The sequence below is a fragment of the Anomaloglossus baeobatrachus genome, chromosome 6, assembly GCF_048569485.1.
Source record: "Anomaloglossus baeobatrachus isolate aAnoBae1 chromosome 6, aAnoBae1.hap1, whole genome shotgun sequence".
Classification (NCBI taxonomy): Eukaryota; Metazoa; Chordata; class Amphibia; order Anura; family Aromobatidae; genus Anomaloglossus; species Anomaloglossus baeobatrachus.
The window spans coordinates 528,650,130-528,662,460 of record NC_134358.1 but is presented as its reverse complement, the minus strand read 5'-3'; the positions used below and the strand labels follow the sequence as shown (position 1 = coordinate 528,662,460).

At 43.5% G+C, this 12,331-nt stretch overlaps 1 protein-coding gene across 2 annotated transcripts in view; it reads left to right on the top strand.

The window, feature by feature from the left end:
- The window catches only part of GPR158 (G protein-coupled receptor 158), a 313,324-nt gene that overhangs the window by 262,359 nt on the left and 38,634 nt on the right, over positions 1 to 12,331 (top strand). For both annotated transcript variants that reach the window (XM_075315542.1, XM_075315543.1), the window contains 3 exons: positions 4,850 to 4,988; positions 5,155 to 5,260; positions 10,155 to 10,301. In XM_075315542.1, coding sequence (XP_075171657.1) covers positions 4,850 to 4,988; positions 5,155 to 5,260; positions 10,155 to 10,301 — 392 coding nt within the window. The remainder of the gene's footprint in view (positions 1 to 4,849; positions 4,989 to 5,154; positions 5,261 to 10,154; positions 10,302 to 12,331) is intronic.

Genomic DNA, 12,331 nt, shown 5'->3' with positions numbered 1-12,331 from the left:
TTAACCGGTGTAGGATATCCATTATATTTCTGTACAAATAATGAAAATCTAAAAACAGAATGGCTCATAGATGGATGTCCTATTTACTTGTAGCAACATACACTCGCTAGAAGATATTATGAAATGCAGTCAAGGTAAAATCAAAGACATATGGAGGTACATTTGGACTACACACTTCTGTGGATGCTGTAAAGTGATACTTATACACCTCATATGAGGTATGCAGCTGTCATAAGAGATTTTCACAATAGAGGGTGCAGAAAGCAGTAACAACCTGGCCAAGGTGACGGAGAGGAACGCAAGGCTTCCTTGATACATAGGTAGGCAACGGTATTATACAGTAAATGGCATCAGATAGTTTTGGATCCTATTATGGATTTTGCATAAGGGTCCAGAAACTTTCTAGAGGTTGTTGCATTAACACAGTAACACCTATCTACATGCAAGATGATGAAAAAATGATTGTTGGAGATTCTGGTAAAACCGTTGATTTTTGGTGATCTAGGTAGTTGGATCTGTTCTGCTGATTGGTGATATATGTTGTTCATGAGACAACCATTTTAAAGGAATTGTCCCCTACTAAGATAATCCCTTCTGATTCCACATGGTTCCCCCAGGAAAATAGGAAAACCCATACTCACCTCCGGTGCTGGCACCATTCCTGTGGTGTTCATGCTTGTAATACGGGTGCAAACCTGACATTGTGATATGATAACGAGCTCAGCACCCTGCCAGCCCCGGCTTCAGACATGTGAGGAATCAACAGGAAGTCAACAGCAGCCGCAGCACTCACTTCCTGTTGATTTAGCCCATTTATCCGAAGGTGGGTAGACAGAAGCCAATGGTGATTGGGTGCGGGACTCGCGTGATGTCGCAACGTCACATGAGCCCAGGGATTGTGAGTACTGGCACCATTGGAATAGCACCGGCATGGGAGGTGAGTACCGGCACCACTGGAATAGCGCTGGTATGGGAAGTGAGTACCAGCATCACTGGAATGGGGTGGGCATGGGAGGTAAGTATAGACTTGTTTATTTTACCTGGGGGAAACATTTGGAATCGGAAGGGTTGTCCTAGTAGTGGACAACCCCTTTAAGTTTTACCTTTAGACAATATGACTATACACATGAAACAAATGTAACATAGGACTTCCAACAGACTGAGAATGATAGGACATACACAAGGCATCCGTTTTCTGTAAAATATACTGTATATTATATGTTAGTTATGGTTATAGTAACCACTTGCACATATAAATGGGGACCCAAAATGACTATTAGAAACCTCACTGTCCAATTATGCTGAGGGTATGAATTTCATTATCTTTGTCTGAAACGTACTACACAAGGACTCCTGGGTATTTGCCTTTTCATTTTTTCCTTTGCAATCAATGTCTTGCTTAGTGTAACAATTCCCTTGGATTCTTTTTTAGTATTAGAACATATTTCTTTGCTTAACAGAGAAATATGCAGAGGATTCATGTCAAATTTTTGGAAATTTCCTGAAGCCAGTGCAGAAGATTGCATTATCCAGAGAAGGCTGATATGACCTTGGGTGTGGCCGGGAAGGCTTCCTTACTATTCTTCAAAGCTATCACATCACATGGCATAGCTAAACTAATCATGAGAGACTATCATAGCCTATATAAAAGCCGAAGCCGGGAATGCAGCAGCCAGTAGGGGGGTGAATCTGGTTAGTGAGAGTTTAAAACTTAGTAATTATGATAGGGAAAGAAAGCTTTGTTGTTCCAAAGCCATATACTGTATGTTGAGATCACTTTGATATTATTTAGGATTTCTTTGAGTTGAAGAGCTTAAAACAAGTTGCAGATACGAGACCTCTGAATGTTATACTTCTCTCTTCAAAGCAATTTAATTACTTCGTGAATCAAATTTTTGGAAGAAATTCGGCAGAGTCGGCGAATACAGATTAGCTCCTCTCTATTACTTACGCTATAGACACGTTTGTGCAAACATATGGTTCGAGGAGTCATCTTTCCCAACACATATCATCTCTACGTCTTCTCCGCACCTTCTCTGTGTCTGATGGAACACATGACCAGTGTTGTTCTTCTTAAGGGAACATTTAAGTGTTTTTGGTCATTCATTCTATCTTTTCGTATTAATAAACTTGGGAGCTGTTTACATTGCATTTTGACCTATTCTTTAGGTATTTTTGTCTGGATCCCCAAAATGGGATTCAGGCAAACCTTCTGAATGACCCGTAGAAAACAGTGAGACATATACGGATTTCAAATGGACTCCATTCGTGATTCTTCCAGCGATGTCTTTCTTTTCAAACAGGCAGAAGAACATAGACACAGATTTATCAAAAGTGTCTAAAAGGAAAACTGTCTTTGTTACCCATATCAACCATTCAGCGCAGCTTCCATGTTCCCAGATCAGTTTATGAAATTAAAGTGTCACGGGCGAAAGACAGTTATGTGGTTTCTGGCCATAGAAGGTCACAGTGTTTGGCTGCGTAAAATGCTCCCTGACTTTCCATTGTTCCTGCTGTCAGTATTCATTGGTATAGGTAGCTTTTCTGCTGGATTCATCTCTCTCTCTTTTGGACCCAGCAAGAGTCCTACTTCCACCAAGCTGTTGATCATCAACATTATCTCGATGCTTAAATACTCCCTTCTTCCCTGGACTGGTGCTGGTGATAATATTTAGTTTACGCTAGCTCTGGTTGCAAGCTGGTGGCTTGCTCTCATTTATAGTTCACACACTTTTCCCCCCTCTGTGTCCTCCTTGTGTCTTCCTGTAGCGTTTAGTGGGGTTGACAAAGAGCTCATCCCATCCGTTCCCTATTTAGGATCCAGCATTAGGGATACCTAAGGTCAGGTATCCGGCTTGGCGCATAGGTGCGGAACCTATCTAGGGTGATGAAGGACCCCAGGGACCAACAGTAGGTTTGGTCAGAGGTAACCATCTCCCCCTTCCCTTAACACAGGGATCTCCTTCCCTTTCCTTTTCGCTGCTCACTTGATGTTTTCCCGTACCTAGCATGACAGAAAGCTATGCTGTGCTTGGTTGCTATCGGCAACAAAGTCACTTTTTCTTTTAGACATTTTTGAAAACTAAGACCCATAGTCTATTACATACTGTTCTTGTCTGATGGTGTCACACTTGCAACTTACTCGTGCGAGAATAGAGTCCTAGTGGGGTTGACAAAGATCTCATCCCATCCGCTCCCTATTTAAGGTCCAGCACTAGGGATATCTACGGTCAGGTATCCAGCTCGGTGCATAGGTGGGGAACCTATCTAGGGTGGTGAGGGACCTCAGGGACCAGCAGTAGGTTTGGTCAGGGATCACTATTCCCCTTACCTTACCGTTCGCTGCTCACTTGGTACTTCCCCATACCAAGCGTGACAGAAAGCTATGCTGTGCTTGGTTGCTATCAGCAACCAAGTCACTTTTCCCTTTAGACACTTTTGAAAAATAAGGCCCATAGTCTATTAAATACTGTTCTTGTCTTAGGCCGGTTTCCTACTTGTGAGTGACTTGTGCGAGAATAGAGTCGCATCACCCGGCACGGCTGCTGCTCTCCGGACAGGAGCGTGGAGCTGCATGTATTTCTATGCAGTTGTACGCGCCTATTCGGAGTCGGAGAGTAGCAGCCATGCCAGGTGATGCAACTCGATTCTCAAATCAGTCACACACTGGTCACTCGCAAGTGTGACACCGGCCTTAAAGTCAGACACTTCCAAAAACATAGGATTCACATGGACCGCCCAATGGAAGGGCCAAAACACAATGTAAATGGGTTTTTTATTCCTTTTAAAACTAAATTCACAAGATGCTTATGTAGTGCAAAATTTCCAAGCTTAATTGTGTGTAAAAAAAAAAAAAGCATAATAAAGTATCAGCAAAATTAAAGGGAAATTGTCACCACTATAAGCTGCGGCCACCACCATTGAGTCCTTATATACAGCATTTTAACATGCTGTATATAAGTGACCAGGTTGCACTGTATAACTTAAAAATCACTTTTAAAATACTCACCTAAGGGGCGTTCTGGTCCAATGAATGTCGCTGCTCTCCTGTCTGACACCTCCTCTCTGCTGCAGTAGCTGTCCTTTTTCTATCCAGCCCATTATGGATGACATGTCTAACGTCATCCACAGTGGGCGGGATTGCAATCCTGCGCAGGCGCACTCTGATCTGCCCTGCTGAGGACAGATCAAAGTATTGTAATGTGCATGCATGGGTGCTAACCTTTCCTCGCACCTGCATATTACAGTACTTTGATCTGCCCTGAGCATGAAAGATCAGAGTGCGCCTGTGTAGGACCTCAATGCCGGCCTGTGTGAATGATGTAGGACACGTCCTGCATAGGGCCTCAGAAGAAGGAGGACGGCGATCGCCGCAGAGAGGAGGCACCGGACCGGAGAGCAGCGACACCCATTGGACTGGACCGCCGCCTAAGTGAGTATTATGAAAGTTATTTTTATGTTATACACAGCGGCCTGAGCGCTTATATACAGTATTCTGGAAAGCTGTATATAAGGACTTACTGGTGGTGGCCACAGGTTATAGATGACAAATCTGGTGGCAGGTTCCCTTTAATAAGAATGTAAAAGTCTCAGCTACACTTTGCAGCAATTTTTCACACATAAATTGACCTGATCAACAAAATCTTCAAAATCAGTTTGGAAACACGTGTGGGTTTTAATGCAAAAACATTAGCAGAAATGCAATGGAAAATCTGCATCACAGCTCCAATATGTGCATGTAGACAATAAATGCCTTAGTTCTACATACTGTCTGCATTGTGTCTCATGTCTTATGGTGCCTATATGACTTATATAATTGTAAAACTACTGTGTCCTCTTTATTTTTTAGGTGAATTTGTATTTCTCCTCTGGGGATTGTACCTTTGTTATGCAGTGCGAACCGTCCCCTCCGCCTTCCATGAGCCCCGCTATATGGCCGTAGCCGTTCACAACGAGCTCATAATCTCAGCAATATTCCACACCATTAGGCAAGTAATTGTAAATGACATCTTGTAGAAGGCAGAACATGAATAACAGTTGGGTCATACAACGTTTGTCATATGCATCGGAAAACCATTCGGTGTACAGTATGTAAAATGTATCCATCGGCAGTATATACAAATCTTTTCACGTTTCAATGTATCACTATTACAGGTTTGTGTTTGTGACGAAACTTCAGCCAGACTGGATGTTGATCCTATTTTTTGTTCACACTCATCTGACTGTGACAGTAACGGTGGGATTGCTGCTAATACCCAAGGTAATCATTATCTACTTGTCCGTAATTTAGTAAATAGTATTTCTGAGAGTAGGACCGGACAGTCTGTCTGGCCACATGAAACTGAGCTCAATGGCCAATTGCCGCACGATTTTATTGTACAATTGTGCGAGTATTGGCCCACCGTGCATGGGTAGACCTTTTGACCGTACTGTCTAGCTCTACCCTAATTCTACAACCTATTAAACAATGATGGTCGATGTCAAATGCAACATGGAACACATACTGTAGGTAGTCTGATATAAGACTTGAATGGTAAAGCTTGAGTAATACATTTTGAGCTTAGAATATCAGTAGGTATACTAACTCTCAATAAAATACCCAACTCAATTTGGAGACTTAAGCCGGCTTTACACGCTGCAATGTATCTTATGATGTGTCGGCGGGGTCACGTCGTAAGTGACGCACATCCGGCATCGTAAGGTACATTGTAGTGTGTGACAGATACGTGCGATTGTGATTGAACGTTAAAACGTTCATCGCATACACGTTGTTGAATCCTGACAAATTGCATGTCAGGTTGTTCAATGTTCCCGAGGCAGCGCACATTGCAGTGTGTGACACCCCGGGAACATTGAACAGATCTTACCTGCGTCCTGCGGCTCCAGCCGGCAATGCGGAAGGAAGGAGGTGGGCGGGATGTTTACGTCCCGCTCATCTCCGCCCCTCCACTTCTATTGGCCGGCTGCCGCGTGACGTCGATGTGACGCCGAACGTCCCTCCCACTCCAGGAAGTGGATGTTCGCCGCCCACATCGAGGTCGTATGGATGGGTAAGTATGTGTGACGGAGGTTAATCGTTTGTGCGGCACGTTCAACAAATTGAACGTGCCACACATACGATGGGGGCGTTGCAAATCGCATACGATATCGTATGCGAAATTGCAACGTGTAAAGCAGGCTTTATTCTCAATGATTCATGGGAAAGAAACATGAAAATATCTTTTACCTGCCAAACCAGAAACTAGAATTGAGCAAATGGATTAGAGGAGAATAAAATCGGTCTCAAATTTTACAAAAATGTTTGAATGTACTTGCAACAAAATTTTTCAGGACTCAAAGGGTCAAACAGGGGTTAAAAAGGAATTATATACAGTACAGACCAAAAGTTTGGACACACCTCTTTCAAAGAGTTTTCTTTATTTTCAGGACTCTGAAAATTGTAGATGCACATTGAAGGCATCAAAACTATGAATTAAAAGATGTGGAATGAAATACTTAACAAAAAAGTGTGAAACAACTGAAAATATGTCTTATATTCTAGATTCTTCAAAGTAGCCACTTTTGCTTTGATTACTGCTTTACACGCTCTTGGCATTCTCTTGATGAGCTTCAAGAGGTAGTCACCGGAAATGGTTTTCCAACAGTCTTGAAGGAGCTCCCAGAGATGTTTTTTGCACTTGTTGGCCCTCTTGCCTTCACTCTGCGGTCCAGCTCACCCCAAACCATCTCGATTGGGTTCAGGTCTGGTGACTGTGGAGACCAGGTCATCTGGCATAGCAGCCCATCCCTCTCCTTCTTGGTCAAATAGCCCTTACACAGCCTGGAGGTGTGTTTGGGGTCATTGCCCTGTTGAAAAATAAATGATGGTCCAACTAAACGCAAACTGGATGGAATAGCACGCCGCTGCAAGATGCTGTGGTAGCCATGCTGGTTCTGTATGCCTTCAGTTTTGAATAAATCCCCAACAGTGTCACCAGCAAAGCACCCCCACACCATTACACCTCCTTTTCCATACTTCACGGTGGTAAACAGCCATGTAGAGTCCATCCGTTCACCTTTTCTACAAAGACACGGTGGTTGGATCCAAAGATCTCAAATTTGGACTCATCAGACCAAAGCACAGATTTCCACTGGTCTAATGTCCATTCCTTGTGTTCTTTAGCCCAAACAAGTCTCTTCTGCTTGTTGCCTGTCCTTAGCAGTGGTTCCCTAGCAGCTATTTTACCATGAAGGCCTGCTGCACAAAGTCTCCTCTTAATAGTTGTTCTAGAGATGAGAAGGTGTGTCCAACCTTTTGGTCTGTACTGTATGTATATATATATATATGTATATATATATATGTATATATATATATATATATATATATATATATATATATATATATATATACACATATATATACTTAGCTCTCCTCATGTACTCCTTTCACCCAGCCAAATCAGGCCATCTGCTTTGTGCTGATGAGGGGGAAGCAGCCCGAAAAGCATGTCTGAAAATTAAGTTTCGGGTTTGATTTCTTATCCTAAGTGGCAAATGCTCGTTAAAGGGTCGATATTAACGTCCAAGACTGCTACATCTGAAAAGGTACACTGCAGCTCATATACATAGGTTTGACCTGTCATACATGACAAATCTCTACCACACCACTTAAAGACTTTCAACAATGCCGTTTGAAAGACAATCCGAAAGTGTTCTAAATATATCAGCTCACTGATAAAAATGGCACAAATCAAGGAGAAGATTGAGTAAAGTCTCTGGTTTGAAGAAGACACATTTAGCTTAGAAAACTCATTGACAGAGGTGGGTGGTTCTCCTCCCCAGCTGAGAGGTGGGTTTGGTGTCTGGTCATAAGCAGACGTCACAGCAAATGAAAGGTACATAAACCAGTTACATTTGTAATGTTATAAGGATTAAAGGGTTATTCCCTATCTATAACGTACTGATTGCTGGAGGTCCAACCACTGCGAGCCCCAACAATATTAAGAGTGGGGCTCTCAAATCCAAAAACTGGCTCTGTAGAGCTCAGTCATGAATAGAGGCCAGAGAAGAGGTGAATATTAATCTTTTTTCAACCCTTTCCCGACCCTTTTAAAGCAAGAAAAAAGTTGGCCAAGGGCCATTGTAATGTGTCGCAAGGCGATAGTTGTGAGAGAGGGCTGCATCTCCCATGTCTGGGCACCCTACAGAACATTGCGAGTTGTACAGTATTTGTAGGAGCATTGTGGTACCTGGGAGCCAGAGATCTCCTGATTCCAGTCTGTTGTACCTTGGGTGCTACTGCTCCTTCTGTTTCTCACAATAAGATAACCAAGCCAGTACTTGATAACAAAGTCTCTTTTATGTATGATTTATCTTTTTTACAGTAAGAACAGGTCATGCAGGCTACATTTTTCTCTTTACAATAAACTGGCTCCTTTGCAAGACTAACAGACAGCATCTTATTGTAGGCAACAGAGATTACAAATGAATGGGAGGAAAGCTGTAGTGCCTGCATCTTTCCAGATATAGGAAGATACATGGGTTCAGGTTTGTCGCTATGGTACCTATACTTTCTCCACCAGATCTGCTACAATCTCAGGGCCGCACCTAGTGCCCAGTGTCCGCAGCAGGGCATCCCTTTTTCCGCTAAGGTTCCCTTTTCTGCTGGCCAGCATTGTTTCCGCACCTTTCTCAGCTTTGCCTTGCAGGAGTTCCTCCACTTGCCTTAGGTTCTTTAAATCTCCAGATCAGCTATATCCATTCCTTTTGAGCCTGGCTCAGACACCCCCATACTTTGCACTGACGAGGGGCAAGCACCCCGAAACACCGTGTCTGCAAATTGGGATTCTGATCTGGCTTATATATCCTGAGTCATATTGCAAAGGATTGTTGAAAATCCACTTGTGACTTTTAGGATCGCTACTTCCAATAGGTGGCGCTGTGCTAGAGTTTGTCTCCTTTACTGGAGAGACAATTTAAGTACACCTGAGCACTTTCACATCCCTCACACAACTCCCTGTCTCCTCTCTAACCCCCATCACTCCTCCCCACTGAGGGCTGGCTGTGCTATGCAGTTAACCCTGTGAGAACCCTAACCCAAACTGCGGCCATGGGGATAAAAACATTTTGCATTAAATCAGCACCAAAAAAGACATACTGTATATCAAACATCTGCATTAATTAATGTTGTTTTCAGGGGGAATACATGACTGCTGATTCACCTTCTTACACCATTTTGCTGGATTCTCGAGATTCGAATTGTATTTTTTTTGGGGGAAATTCAAAGCAAATATGATTCACCTGAACTCAATTCGTTCATCTGTAACAAAATAATTCAAATCCATTTCAGCTCCATCCAAGGCCTCTTTCACACGTCCGTGAAAATCACGCACGTTTTTCACGGACGTGTCAAAGGTGCGTATTGCCCTTGGTGAGCCGTGTGTATGGCACACGTGTGTTCTCCGTGTGAACTTTCTACTCACCTGTCCCTGGCGTCGCTGTCCGTGGTGCTGATCTTCGGTCTCCGGTCCTGCCGACTCCCCGCTGCTGCTGCTTCTGGCCGCAGTGAAGCGAATATTCAATGAGCATAATGAGCGGCGGTCGGCAGCAAGTGACAGCAGCGGCAGAGACAGCAGGGCTGGAGAAGGTGAGTAAAGTTTTGGGTTTTTTTTCACACAGACACATGTGTTGTCTCCGGTGCGTGTCACACGGAACACATACGTGTGGTCCGTATGTGTTACGTGTGACCCGTTTGCATTCCGTGTGATACCCATAATGCCGGAGAGAAAACAGACATGTCTACGTGTGGAGCATACGGGCACACGTATGCTCCACACGTACACACAGTCCATGGCATAATACGCACGTGAGCGCAGACACATAGATTTTAATGGGTCTATGTGTGCCCGTGTCTCCGGTACGTGAGGAAACGGACCAAACACGTACCGGAGACACGGACGTGTGAAAGAGGCCCAAGACAGAGTCTGGTTTTTGGTTTCCAGAGTCCCATTCTCAGGACCAGCTGTAAGACCTCTGGCAATCAGTAAATTATCCCCTTTTCTATGGTTACATTGGCCAACGTTTATGCTTAGAAAAGGAACCCTAAAAATAAAGGCTTAAGCAATATTCATGTCTATTGTATTTTTTTGCCTATTATTTTCTATGCTTTATTTCAGTTTTCACACTCACATAATAATCCAAGAGATGACATCGCAGCTGAGGCCTATGAAGATGAGTTGGACATGGGAAGATCTGGTTCTTATCTAAACAGCAGTATCACCTCTGCTTGGAGTGAGCACAGTTTGGATCCAGAAGATATCAGGGTAAGATCATATACATCTTACACTTTTGGAGGTTAATCTTCAAAAAGTCTAAGGCAAAAATATAAAAAATACTGAATAATTTGTGCTGTACTGATATCATCTGGCCACTATGATCCAATTTATTCCTAAAAGTAAGGGGTCTGCACGATTTGTGTTTTTTTTCCATCTCTATCTATGGGACGGTGATGGCAAATCAGTAATAGATGGAAAATCAATTAAAACAAACTAAATTAAAACAGTAAAGGATCCTTTACACACTGCAGCATCGCTAGTGATATCGCTGTAACTGCACCGGTTTTGTGACGTAATAGCGACCTCCTAAGCGACATTGCAGTGTGTGATACGCATCAGCGACCTGGCCCCTGCTGTGAGGTCGCTACAAATCTTTCAGGACCATTTTTTGGTCCTTTGTTTCCCGCTGCGCAGCATGTATCGGTGTGTTTGACACCGTTACAACGACATCGTTAGCGACTTAGAACCCAGTCCTTAGGTGTGCTATAGCGTTCCCTTTCCCGCCCCCTTACCTCCGATTGGTGGTCGCTTTTGCATTCTGATTGGGCAGCTTGCACTGAAAAGAAGGCAACTTTAGCGCTTCCGTCCTTTGTTTCAAAGCTACCTTGTTCCTGAGCGTGCTGATTTGCGGATCATTAGAGAGTTCTCCAGTCTACAATACTATAATGCCTATACGGGAAGCATCATTTGATTGAAGCTGTATTGATGCTGTATAGATAAACCAGTGTGGAGTCGCCGCACAGAGAACTCTACAAAGCTCTGCTAAGCAACAGAACCTCAGGAACAAAGGATAAACAACCGTGACTTTTGCCAATTTTTCCAAGCTCAGGGTCGCCAATAAGAACGCACTAGCGATCACCAATCGGAACTGAGGGGGGCGTGTAAAAAGGACACCTAGGTGGCTTCAGCACCAAACACCACACCCCTAACATAGGTGTGAGTGGTCAAATAGCTGCTGTGTGACACATGCCCAACGACCAGCGAGGTCGTTCTGCAGGTCCGTATCGCTGCTGCGTCGTTAGCCAGATCTGCCTGTTTGACAGCTCACCAGCGATTATTTAGAGACTTTCCAGCGATCCAGGCCAGGTCGGGATCGCTGGTGGGATCACTAGAAAGTCTCAGTGTGTAAAGGGGCCTTTAGACTGGTAGGTACCAAAAATGTATTTGACAGTTACCAAATATCCCGTTAAAGGATTGTATATCCTCCCTTTAAGACCAGAGAGTCCAAAACACAAATCCATATTTGTGGGAAATAATATTCTTAGGCTGGGGCTACACTATGACATGTGTCACATGACAGCAATTCTCAGAAAATTTGCGCAACAAAAAACACCTGTGCCACTTGTCTGAAGCTTATTGTCAAGTGACTGTTTAGATCTGATTTGTTTTTTAAAAAAATGGCCAAATTGCACATGTAACTTGCATTGAAGTCTATGGCAAAGGAGTCACATGTGATTTGTGACCAGTGACAACAACTCCAACACTTTTGAAAACATTTGCGACTTTGTGTTGCAGGTGGTCCGCAGTTTGTGGTGTCATTAGATGGGATATTGCTGTGCGACATTGCAATTTCAATGTTACATTGTAAAAAGATGGACATACTGTCCATATTCCACCTTGAAGACACAAGTATTGTTATGTGAAAAGTGCGTTGTGACATGCGTTATTAGTGATAGATGGTGTTTTATTTGACAGTATAGAAAAATAGAGTTAATGTTTAGGACTTGCCAAGAGTAGGAGGGGCTACAGTGAAGGTACAGATACAGCTTCCTGTCAGGAGATCAGATAGGGCCCAGTGTACAGTAAGAACAGACCTAAGGTCTGGCTAGTGAGCAGAGGCACATAACTTGTGTGTCCTTAATGTGTAAGGAGACTAAAGGGGGCTTTACACGTTGTGACATCGGTAACGATATATTGTTGGTGTCACGACGTTAGTGACGCACATCCGGCGCCGTTACCGACATCACAACGTAATTAATTGGTGTCGTTTGCTTCACAATAGTATTCAAAACAGCCAA